The 12785-nt window shown below is 39.6% G+C and overlaps 1 protein-coding gene across 1 annotated transcript in view; it reads left to right on the forward strand.

Moving 5' to 3' along the window:
* TENM1 (teneurin transmembrane protein 1) overlaps positions 1-12785 on the forward strand; it is a 397683-nt gene that overhangs the window by 230877 nt on the left and 154021 nt on the right. Inside the window, exon 14 of the mRNA XM_037040336.1 lies at positions 9285-9404. Coding sequence (XP_036896231.1) covers positions 9285-9404 — 120 coding nt within the window. The remainder of the gene's footprint in view (positions 1-9284; positions 9405-12785) is intronic.

Here is a 12785-nt window from a genome sequence, read left to right on the forward strand (position 1 = left end):
CAATTCTAAAGGTAATCCTTTCAATGTTATTTTTTTAACTTATTTCTTGATTTGAGAGAGAAACATCAATCTGTTCTTCCATCTATCCATCCATTCATGCATCTGTGCACCCATTGATTGGTTCTTTATTTTTTTGAAATATATTTTATTGATTATACTATTACAGTTGTCCCATTTTCCACCCTTCACTCCCCTCCACCCTGTACACCCCTTCCCACCCACATTCTCCCCCTTTAGTTCATGTCCATGGGTCATATATATAAGTTCTTTGGCTTCTACTTTTGCCATACTATTCTTGCACTCCCCCTGTCTATTTTCTACCTACCATCTATGTTATTTATTCTTTGTACCTTTTCTTCCCTCTCCACCTCCCACTTCCCTGTTCATAACCCTCCATGTGATCTCCATCTCTGTTATTCTATTCATGTTCTAGTCATTTGCTTAGTTTGTTTTTGTTTTTGTTTTTGTTTTAGGCGTGGTTGCTAATAATTGTGAGTTTGCTGTCATTTTACTGTACATATTTTTATCTTCTTTTTCTTAGATAAATATTTTTTAACATTTCATATAATAAGGGCTTGGTGATGATGAACTCCTTGAACTTGACCTTATCTGAGAAGCACTCTTTATCTGCCCTTTCATTCTAAATGAAAGCTTTGCTAGATAGAGCCATCTTGGATGTAGGTCCTTGCCTTTCATGACTTGGAATACTTCTTTCCAGCCCCTTCTTGCCTATAAGGTCTCTTTTGAGAAATCAGCTGACAGTCTGATGGGAACTCCTTTGTAGGTGACTGTCTCCTTATCTCTTGCTGCTTCTAGAATTATCTCCTTCATTTTCATCTTCGCTAATGTATTGATGATGTGCCTTGGTGTGTTCCTTCTTGGATCCAACTTCTTTGGGACTCTCTGAGCTTCCTGGATTTCCTGGAAGTCTATTTCCTTTGCCAGACTGGGGAAGTTCTTTATTATTTGTTCAAATAAGTTTTCCATTTGTGGCTGTTCCTCTTCCCCTTCTGGTACCCCTAAAATTCAGATGTTGGAACGTTTAAAGATGTCCTGGAGGTTCCTAAGCCTCTCCTCCTTTTTTTTTGAATTCTTGTACCTTCATTCTTTTCTGATTGGATATTTCTTTCTTCCTTCTGGTCCATACCATTGATTTGAGTCCCAGTTTCCTTCTCATCACTATTGATCCCCTGTACATTTTTCCTTATTTCACTTAGTGTAGCCTTCATTTTTTCATCTAATTTGTGACCAAATTCAACCAATTCTGTGAGTATCCAGATCACTAGTGCTTTGAACTGTGCGTCTGATAGGTTGGCTACTTCTTCGTCCCTTAGTTGTATTTTTTTCTGGAGCTTTGATCTGTTCTTTCCTTTGGGTCATTTTTTTGTCTTGATACACCTGTTTCATAGTGAGGGGTGGAACCTTAGGTGTTCATCAGGATGGGGCAGGCTACATTGCTGGGTTGTGACACTGTATGTGGGAACAGGGTCCAAGAGGGAACAATGGCACTTGCTCTACCCTCTGCTGGATTCCAGTCACTTTCCCCACTTCCCACAAGCAATTTTGGGCCCTTCTGATGCTGATTCCCATGTGGGTGGCTTTTTGTAAGTTCTAGGACCCTGTGGGTCTCTCCAACGAACTTTCCTGTAAGGCTGGGAGTTTCCACTCTCCCTTTGTTTTGCCTGGTTTATCTGCATGCAAATGTGGGACCACTGGGTCCGCCAGCCGCCGCGTTGCCATGTGTCCTCTCTGCCCAGCTGCCTGACTCCACCCCTCCTACCAGTCTGGATGAATGTGTCTTCTTTAACTCCATGATTGTGGGACTTCCATACAGTTTGATTTTCTGTTAGTTCTGGTTGTTTTTTGTTTTTAAATTGTTGTCCTCCTTTTGGTTATGCAAAGAGGCACAGTGTGTCTACCTATGCCTCCATCTTGGCTGGAAGTCCATTGATTGGTTCTTGTTTGTGCCCTGACCAGGAATTGAACCCACAACCTTGGTGTATTGGAACAATGCTCTGAACAACTGAGCTAGCCAGCCAGGGCAAAAGGCAGTCTTTTGGGGGGGGGGGTTACTTTATCATTACAGTGTTTTTGTGAGGTGATTGAGGATAGGATAAAGAAGAACTATTATTTTCACTTTCCATAAGGAACAGATGAGACCAAGAATAATTCTGTTTCTTAGGAAAAGCCATAACGTTGATTACCAGCAAGTCAGAGCTAGAACCAGTGTATACAGAGTTAGGCCAGCTTTTTTCCTCTGCAAAGGGAAGTCATCCATGGTCAGGCTACAACCAACAAGACAGACTTTCCCTATATTTAATGACTTCATTATTTGGAGGACAGACTCACAGAGAATTGAAAGGAAAGGTTAATGAGGCTACCAAATCTCCATAAGGCTGATTACAAAGATAAACTATTTGGTAATGTGTAAAACAGGCAAAAACAAAACAAATCGAAAAAAGAAAGACAAAAAAAACAAACTTGAGACTATTTAAGAGTTGCAAGGGCTTACAGGACAAATATATCAGGATTCAAATTCTGGATGAAAATAAACATGTGTCTAAATGAAGGAAACTGGCACTTAGTCCTGAAAATGTGACTGTGTCGTCAGTGTTCTTATTGCTTCAAAACACTTGATCTTTTTCCCATTACTTTGAGGATCTCAGGCATCCAAAGCAAGCCTACTTTTGACAAGCAATTACCAGGGCAGATGGGAAAATAGCCACCCTACCTCAGGGTGAGTGCCCCCATTTTGTTTTACTTGAAACATCACTAGCCATGAGGAAAATAATTCTGCTTAAAAAGCTATCTGCATTTTCAATAGCACCACCTGTCCTAGAGTCTTAGAATGTTGATGGGTAGTGCTCCCAGCTGCTTTTAATGTTACCCATTTGGTAGGTATTATTTATTTGGGCTAGTGACCAACTGAGTAGGATTAAATCAGCCTGCTCTATTTAAGTAAAAACTAATGAAATTTAATTGGGTTTGTATATGAACATTCACTGCATTCGCATTTTCAGAATATGAAAATAGGTTTATGCTATAACATTAAATGTTTTCATGGTGCTGTACTAGCTTAGATAGCATATGTCAAAAAACCAGCATCTGTTGTGTGGAAACCCCCCAAATATCTGAATATTAGAACCCTCAAATGTATATAAATTATGAAATACCAAATTGTAATTATACAGTAATATATAAAGGAATAATGGGGTAACTCTTCATAAATTAAGCATCTGAAGAGGACTAGTCATTCATTCCTCCCAGTCACTGTGGTGCTATCGAATTCCCTGAAGTAGTCAATTATCAAACAAAACTCTCGCGATGAGAAATCCTAATGCACAAGCCATTTTGCTGGCTCCTAATAAATGAACTACAAGGCATCTGTCACACAGGAACCTCAAAGTAGTCTTTGAACCCCTTGAAACAGTGCTGTGAGGATAGGTTGCAAGTATCTCACAACTTCATATAAAAATATTTGACTGGAAATCCTCCAAAGCTTTCTTGAGCATGTGCTGCATATGCCAGACACTGGGAAGGATGCAGAGAGGCAAATCACAGTCCTTGCCACAGAGTGACTATCGAATAAGGACAAGAAGATATGGAACTTACCCAAGACTGTGCTAAGTGCAATAACACAGATATGAGCACTGTCTAATAAGAATAATAGGGGTGGGGAAGAAAATGTCACTTATTTGGGACAAACCAGGACAAACATTTTTCCATTTTATAATCACCAGAGTTGAAGGGCCCTACAGTTCATCTTATATAGTACAACTGCCACTTTGTTATGACAGTTCAACATGACTCCCTAAAGTACAGTTTTGTAAACCATTTCCACGAGGTTTGCATGGAAGTGTTAAAAACTCATTCCTCACAGATTTCATAATGAAAGTGTGAACCAGTTGGTGACTTGCCTGCCTTTGTATGGTTTGCACCCCCTGCCTCCCTCCTCGGTTCATACATTTTATTTTTTTTTATATTTTATTTATTTGTTTTAGAGAGAGGGGGAGGGAGACAAACATCAATGTGTCAGAGAAACATTGACTGGTTGCCTAACACACACACCCCCCAACTGGGGACCTAACCCGTATGTAATTCAGGCATGCGCCCTGACTGTGAGTCAAACTGGTGACCTTTCACTTTGTGGGATGGTGCCAGCCAGGCCACTTCATACATTTTAATTGGCTGATTATATACTGGTCTTGCTCTCCCTACAACAGTGGTTGTCAAATTGAGAAACTTGGGAGGGAGAGTCTGTTTTACGAAGCCCTCTAGGTGATCTGGTACATGATCAAGATTGAGAACCAGTGGACTATATGAGAGAAAGATGACCAGAAAGGACTAAGGACCAACACCACAGTCCCAAAATCACACTCTAAAGAGAAGATTCTTTATTCATTGCATTTTGGTGGTGGTGGGAGGTGGCGGTAAGAGGGCATCCTAAGCACTTGGTCCCAACCACACCAGTATTTATATTCCAAAAGGGTCCTGAGAAACTGCAGGGCTTTAGACCAAATGACACAACCTACAATTCTGGCTATAATAAGCCAGCAAAAGATGATGTCAGGACAATCATCAAACCACACCTCGTATGCACAGGTTTCTGTTCCTGGGAGACTTGAACCAAATGCCAGCTCATAGAGGAATTTACAGGGCAGGATTCCAAAGTGAGCAGAGGAGTCACGTGGCCTCTCCCAGCCCAGTCCTTCTCAATGCTATCTTGACTAGCGCTGTCACCTGTGGAAAGGATTTCTTTTATCTATTGTTATGGAGAAAACCACCTACCCTGCCCACCTGATGCTGGATACCCAGCTGGCCAAATCCTCACATTTAAATGTAACCCTTCAGTAGTTGCTTATGCTCATGTTAGCAACAAAAGCAAATAGCTGTAACTTCCTCAGCCCTGAGCCTAATTTCCTTAAGAAAGATTTTAATCAGAAACACAACGCAGTAAATTACATCTTCTTTCAGCAATTTAGTTTTCAGCCTTGTTTTTCAAAGCAACTTTTGTGCTTGAGGTTAATGTTTTTGCCTGAGGTGTTGAATGAATATTGGAAATTTGACACAGAAGACAAAAGACAACAAATAAGGCAAGAAGAGAATGGAACCAAGAGTTTATTGAAGGCTGGGGATAATTTGACTATGCCATTAAAATAGCAAATACAGAATGAATTAGACCTTTTGCATCAGAACTGTAACAAACTGCTTGTTAGTTAAATAAGGCTCTCAGTAAACTGTACTCTGCCTTTCATTTCCCATGATGCCCTGTTCTTCAGACCAAGCTCCAGACACCAAGATGATTTAGCATTTAGGTAAAGGGAGAAGCAATTCCTTTAGGGTTTCTGCTTTAGCATAGGGACAGCAAGTAGACAGCTTGGCAGCAACCTATACTCTCTAGACAACAGGAAAAGAAACACCTGTCAGGGGTGATTTTCCCCTCATACATGTTTTTAGTCACACTGTACATGTCCATTCAAATTCAAGTTCTCATGCTATAACCCACAACAACAGGGATAGGTTCTTGTTTTTAAAGACTCAAGAAAGCAATGCATCTCACCCGTGTCAGAATTAAGGAAAGAGACCCCCAGGCAAAGATGGATTGCCACTGAGTATACACGAACATATAAACATCAACACAAAAGACAGTCACACAGGTCCTTGAAGGATTCAGACCCATGTTGAGTGTAGTTTGATGTGGCAACACTTCAAGAGATCAAGATGTTTCCCCAAGACAGATCAAGTATGGCTGCCTTATGTAGATGGCAATTTGAAGAAGCCAGAAGCTCTGGGAAAGGTGACAGGGAGGTGCCACAATGGGAATTATGAAAAGCACAGAAAGCAGGATTGTAGCACTCACTAGCAAAGCCAGACCCCGCCATACACATCTCAGTACTTCAGCAGGTGGGGGAATGCAAAAAAACCCTAAAGATTTAAAAAAAGATGAACTATACAAGCTGCCTTGGGTATAAAAAGCATAATCAGAACAGATTGTACAAATGGGACAGAAACTACATTTTAGTGGCTTTGTGGATCAGGAAAAATAAAGCAGAAAATGGAGTTCAGAAGCTGGGTGTTCACTGGCAGCTGAGTGAACAAGTGGCACAATACACTGTACTTGCCGAGAATGGGTGCAGGTTCCCTAAGGGCCATCCAAGGTGGGAGGAACCCAGGAAAGCAAGTGGACTCCAAGCTTTTTTTTTTTTTGAAATGGAGAGTTTGCCTGTGCAGTGCCAATCAAGATCACTGCAAATTTAAAAAGAATGATTTAATACTGTCCCAAAATTTAGACAGCTTATACGGGTGAGGGATGGCTGATATTGATCAAAGATTGTAGTACTACTAATCCAGGAATAAGAGGAGCTAAGAGTTGTTCTTATGAAAAATGGATGACATGGAGGGTGTAAATAGTGTGAGCAAATGCAGTAAGATACAGGGAATCATAGAACATTTAAAGTCTAGTACATTACAAAGAGAGTCCAGTGCTGATAAATGTAGAATAATAAGTTTTATGGGGCTTTATCATATGCTGGGAGTTGGTGTGGATCATAATATACAAGGAATCAAAAAAGTAGGAGAGTTAAAAGACATGTCTGAGCATTATTTATGAATGATGAAGAGTGAAGTGAATGAGAAGAACAGGTGGACAATGTCTGGAATAACAATGACTTTGATGTGTTGTTATCACACAAATTTGTGTGCTTTATAAAATATGAGGAATATCAAAGAGCAGAAGAGTCAAAATACAAGTCTACTCAGAATGAGATACAGAATGAAGGAAAAGAAGAGTATAAGAGAAATGTACAGAATAATGACGACTTTTAAGAGACTTTCACTCACCAGCCTGGTCCTTCATAAATATAAGCTGTATAGATAAACCTCATTGGCTACGATGCAAAGCCACTGTGCAAAGCTGAAGTATAAGCTGTACAGAAAGTGAGAGAGTGGCAAAGAAAAGAGACAGGTCTGTGTCCATCATAAAATATGAGCAAATAATGCCGACTAGGCTTGACACAACAAAAACAAAAGCAGTTGAGCTCAGTACAGCTGTGGGAACACACAATGTCTAGATTAATGGGAGAAAATAAAATGAGTGAGTGTAGATTTGTCTTGGCAATACGGAATCAGCGACGGCCTAGGTAGGCATTATTATTGTGGCAAAGGCCACCTAGTTAACTGGTAAAGTCTTGACAAGTTCACAATTACCTCCCACCACACTCCCCAAAAGGCAGGCCATCAGCCCCTAGGGCTCAGGAAGCAATGTTTAGCTGATTTTCAAATGGCGTGGCCTCACTAAAACACAGGCTCTTCTCAGTTCCTCTGCCTCCAATCCTTGTGTAGTTAGCAGGAGATTTTCTCACCTTGTTTGTACTTAATCTATACCAAATTTGTCAGATTTTGCTTTGTAAAGACCTTCAAAATATTACTGTACCAAACTGGAGTCACCCTTTTATTTTCATTTCTTGTTACTTAGGACCTAGAACCTGGGATCAGATCTTTCAGGATTAGCTCCAGAACAGAGTGACTTTCAGTCGTCTTCTCTATTAGAACAAATAAGCTTTCAAAATCTTCCCAAAAGACACTAGGGGGATCAGACAAGACAAAGCAAGTAGCAATATGCCATTTCCTTGCCCTTCGGAAGCATGACTTAAAGAATTCATAAAGTGCCCGAATCATTGGAAAGAAAGCTACTGCTCTACATCAGAACTAATAATGTTGGTCTGCAAACTCAATATACAAAAACAATGCGAGCAACATTTATGCTAGCTTTCATTGCGTAATGCTTAATGGTTTGTAGTTTGTGCTGTGGGAAGGCTTTAGGTAATTCAGGGTAAATCCTATTGGGATAACAAATCCAGTTCCTCTGATTGCAATGGAATTTAATAGCAAAGTTTATTAGCTATAGCATATAAAACAAGGTTTAGCTGGTAACTGTCTTTTGCTTTTTCAGAGATTTTTTTCCCTTCACTCAGATGATCTTTGTGGCCATGAGTCTTTAGATACATAGCCTTGAACTGCTGATTCTGTTTGAATAATGTCTAATGCCAGGGTGAAATTATTATGGTTAGTTTGGAAAGCCATGTTTATCTAAATGACACAGCCCCTTTTAATCCAAGATTTAGCTTCCCTGGATACCCTGAATCTCACTTACTGAGAGAACCAACATTGATGTCCTAGGAAAAACCATTGACCTTGCCCAACCTTCCTCAACCCTACCAGCTCCAGCTATAAAAGTGCACATTATAGAGCTCAGGGCTGCCAAGACTAGGATTGGACTCCAGGGACCCCCCACCATCCCCTGCCACTGCCCAGTAACTGAGGAATAGTGAAAAATCTTTATTGGGATTTGCCCCTGGACCCTCACTGCCAAGCTCTTGAAATTTGTTACAGCTTCTTGGCCAGGCTAGAGCTGAAATTATAGTAGACTGTGTCCCTGGGAGAACATCCCTGGTTTAAGAACTAGTTTAACTGAATCTCCTTCTCTAGTAAAGATAAAATTCATTTGTTTAAAGGAAAAAATCTCCTGAAATACTTTACTTCAATTAGCCAAGAGAAATAGTGTGCTATAGTCAGGGACCACATCTATTGCCAAGTTTAACTTGTAAAATTCACCAAACTAGGTATGCATTTTTTTTAAATGTTGTTCCAGAAAAGCAGTTTGGAAATATGTACTAAGAGCCTTAAACAATGTTTACACCTATTTTTGTAAATGCATAGAAAATGCTCATAATAAAATGATACTGCTGATCACTTCTGGGGTGAAGAGCAGGAACTGGAGGGAGGCTGTCTGCAGGGATCGCAGTCATCTCCACAGTGTATTTATGGATTAAGTAATATAATTAATTTTAATTTTAATAACAGAAAAATATCCTCCCACAACTAGGTCTTCCTCCCAAGGAAATAATAAGAAATTCAATGCAGAAAAAAAATCAAGAAACAATGAAATGTTTGAAAATAGGAAATGGCTTAAACAAGTTAAGGAATGGTATTTTAAGGCTATTTAATAACAAAATGCTATATTAAGGAATTTCTAGTTACATTAGACAGTGTTAATAATATACTATTAACTAAAAAAATCAGGATACAGAACTATACCAAGTATAATCCCAATTTTGATAGGTAAAGAAAATACACATACCCTCCCTAACATGTTGTTAGTATTTACTACTGATTGGTAAAGTTGTTTGCTTTGTTAATGACTGTATTTTGCAAGTTTCTCCAACTTGGCTTCTAGAATCTAGTTTCAACATGCTTTTATATTTGTCTTTGATTTTGTGTTGCAGGCGTGCCTGTGTTATTCGAGGCCAAGTGGTGGCCATAGATGGAACCCCGCTGGTAGGGGTAAATGTTAGTTTCTTGCACCACAGTGATTATGGGTTTACCATCAGCCGGCAAGATGGAAGGTAGGTCAATATTGCTGCTGACAATTGTGAGGGCCAAGTATTGACTTCTAGACCTGAGTAAAACTGGGCCTTGGGGGATATAATAAGTTCATCTTCTAGCTGTATCTCAAAAAGTCACTGGTGACATTTATTTCCTGTATTCCCTACCTAAGTCTAACCAAATTTGTCTCCCAACCCTGTACTCATACTCTCGAGCCTCATTCTTGAAAGCCTGGCCATATGGGAAGTGTTCTAGCCTTCATGTAATTCCGCTTATAAATCCAGCTTCAACACTGAGTGAGACAGTGCAGGTAACAAAGAGGAAACCCTGGAACACTGACACTGTGCTTCCATGATAGCCTGAAAGTACTGTAGGGATGAATGTATCTAAAACATTTCTTCTAAAAGTACACAATTCAGCAAGAATTAAGACATATTGGAAAAATGTGTCATTCCTAGACTCTTTTACTAATGGCTGTAAGTGGTTAACAAGTATGGTCAGCCTAACCAACTCCCTTGGTGTCTGTCTAGCCGTAGTGATTTCACCTTCAGCACCAACCACAAGGTTCCTGCTCTCTAAGGGATTCCCAAGGTTCTCTGAGACCTGGGAAGCAAGACTACAAGGTAAAATCTTTCCACCCGGAGAAACACTTGCTCACAAAGAAATTTTTGTTGCTGTCAGTTCCACAGACATTTGTTCAAAATAGTTCTGTCAATAGGCCCATGTGTCCAGCTTAAAAGCACCTACTTATGACTCACAGAAACATTGTAATAATGGCTTTGAGGTGCCCTAGTCTCCAGATGGCTACCCTTAAAATGACATACTCGTAATTAGTGGCTTCAGTACTCACATAAAGAGACCTACCTGTTGACTTGAAGCTTTATCACTGTGTGAGAAAACATCTCATTTTGAGAACCTATTATCAATTCCTAACCACTTCAGAATTGTTCATTGTTCAACTAGGACTATGCTGAATTAATTTTTTCAACTTCTTGTCAATAAAATGCTTATAAAAATAATTAGTTAAAGAAGATAATAAGAGAGAGTTTTAACCTACATGGTAAAACAAACTGTTATTAAGACTTTAGTAAATCATATGGATTTTTATATAAATGATATTACTTATTAATTAGTCATCTATTCGTTATAACAATCACAACAGAACTACTCTGGATACAGATAATCTGAAAATATATACATATATACACTCACACATATATGTTGTTTATACATGTATACATCAGTATATTTCCTTTCAAATGTCTCATAATCAGTTTATTAGTAATTAAAATGGACGTTTCTCCCAATTATATTGAACGAGGGAATTTCAGTAGTTCACTCACCAGCAACTAGTACACAAAACTGGCGTCTCCCTTGCCAGCATGTTCCACCATGTTCCAGAAAGTAAAAAGTAGATTATTTCTTTAAATAGGATATGCCCTCAGGGGCATTTGACTTCGCATAAGGAACTGATGGGCCCTCAGGGTTTTTTTAGCTCGTGTGCAAAGGTTTCAACGAATTATTTGATACTCACAAGAGAATGTAAAAGAAACTAGATGTCTAAAAAGTCTAAAGATGTCTTAAAAGCCTAAAATTTTGTTTGCAGTTTATAGAAAACATTAAAAAGGAACATTTTCTGTGTTTTCAGTTTTAATTAAAATGCCAAGACCCTCCTCCCTCGGCTCACTGTGAGAACTAGGTTTATGTAGATGACAGAGACTAGTTAGAGTCCTCTCTGGCAATAACTCTCCCCTCAGGCTCCACAAAGGGTGTCAGCATTCAAAATATGTACCCCAAATGCCAACCAGACTGTCCTGTCATCATCTCTTGGACATAAAATGACAGTGTGATGAAAGTTTCCATTTGTATGTCTCCCCTTGTTGCTACCTCAGATTGAGTAAGTACATTGCAGAAGAAGCATAACATAATGAAGTTAGACCTAAGGGCAAAAGGATTCCAGAAAGGCTGAGATGAGCCTTTAGGTACCTAGTAGGACAGACTGTGAAATGCAAGTTGCTGCGAGACATGCAAGACCCTCTGTCTCCAATTCTCAATCCCACTGGTCTGCCACTGTGCCAAAGGGATCACTTCTTTGGGTTAAGCTATTGATTCTCTCAAAGTCCCTGTTAAATGCAAATACATTGTGTGGCATATGGAAATAATTACCTCCATTATCATCCATTTGCACAAATTAATTGACAACTTTCCCTAGAGAACCAGGAAAAGTCTAGGTCGTGAGACCAAAATGATGTATATAAAACAGAGGGAAAGATGGGAGTAGACTATAGGGCCCCCTGAAAGTAAGAAAAGAATAGATATACAGATTGTGAGGGGCCGAAGCATCATGAAAGGAAAAATAGGATAATTCTAAAGAAAAGGCAGATATATGTATGAGTATCTATTGTATGCCAGGCATTTATGTGAATGTCATTCTGTTTCATCCTCACAGCACTGTATGAGCTAGGTATCATTATTATCACCCTCCCCATTTGGCAGATGAGAAAATGTATCTAAATGAATGCAGCTAAAAAGGGTAGAACCCAAAAGTTGAACCCAAGTAATTGGGCTCTTATCTTCTGTGATTTAAAACCTTCAACTTGGAGAGCAGGTGCTCAGTTAAAGTGTTGAAAGAAAATGGTTTATAAATATTTGAGCTAGAGATAAGGCAAATAGATGATTCTTGAGAAGCCTTAAAGGTCTCAAGAAGTTTTTTGGGAAGGCTGTAAGATGAGGAGAGGGTTCCCTCAGATTCTCCTCAAGGAAGTCTGTTCACATAGGATGCCACAAGGCACAGGTAAGCATTTGCACAGGCTTTAGTAGTCTTCTATCCATCCATAGGGCTGGTCTCACCTATAAGGGATTGACAACGTCCTCCAAACTAATGTGTCCTCTCCCTTGGATCTTTTATATTCTCTCTCTCTCTCTCTCTCTCTCTCTCTTGTCTCTCTGTCTCTCTGTCTCTCTCTCTCTCCCCCCTTCTCCCTCTCCCTCCCTCCCTCTCTCTCCTTTTTAGCCTGTTTTTTTTTATTTTTTACTGTTGTTCAAGTACAGTTGTCTCCTTTTTTGCACCACCACTTTCCCCCGCCCCACCCACCCCCACCTCCCACCCTCAGTCCTTCCCCCACTTCAGCTTTCTCCAGGGGTCCTTTATACATGTTACCTGATAATCCTTCCCCTTCTTTCCCTCATTATCCTCTCCCACCTCCCCTCTGGTTATTGTCAGTATATTCTTTATTTCAATGTCCCCAGTTCTATTTTGCTTGCTTGTTTGTTTTGTTGATTATGTTCTACTTATAGGTGAGATCATATTATATTTGTCTTTTACTGCCTTACTTATTTCATTTAGCATAATGCTCTCTAGTTCCATCCATACTGTTGCAAAGGGTTGGAGCTTCTTCTTT

Source organism: Sturnira hondurensis, unplaced genomic scaffold (genome assembly GCF_014824575.4).
Source record: "Sturnira hondurensis isolate 20B ecotype Veracruz unplaced genomic scaffold, ASM1482457v3 Scaffold0002633, whole genome shotgun sequence".
NCBI lineage: Eukaryota > Metazoa > Chordata > Mammalia > Chiroptera > Phyllostomidae > Sturnira > Sturnira hondurensis.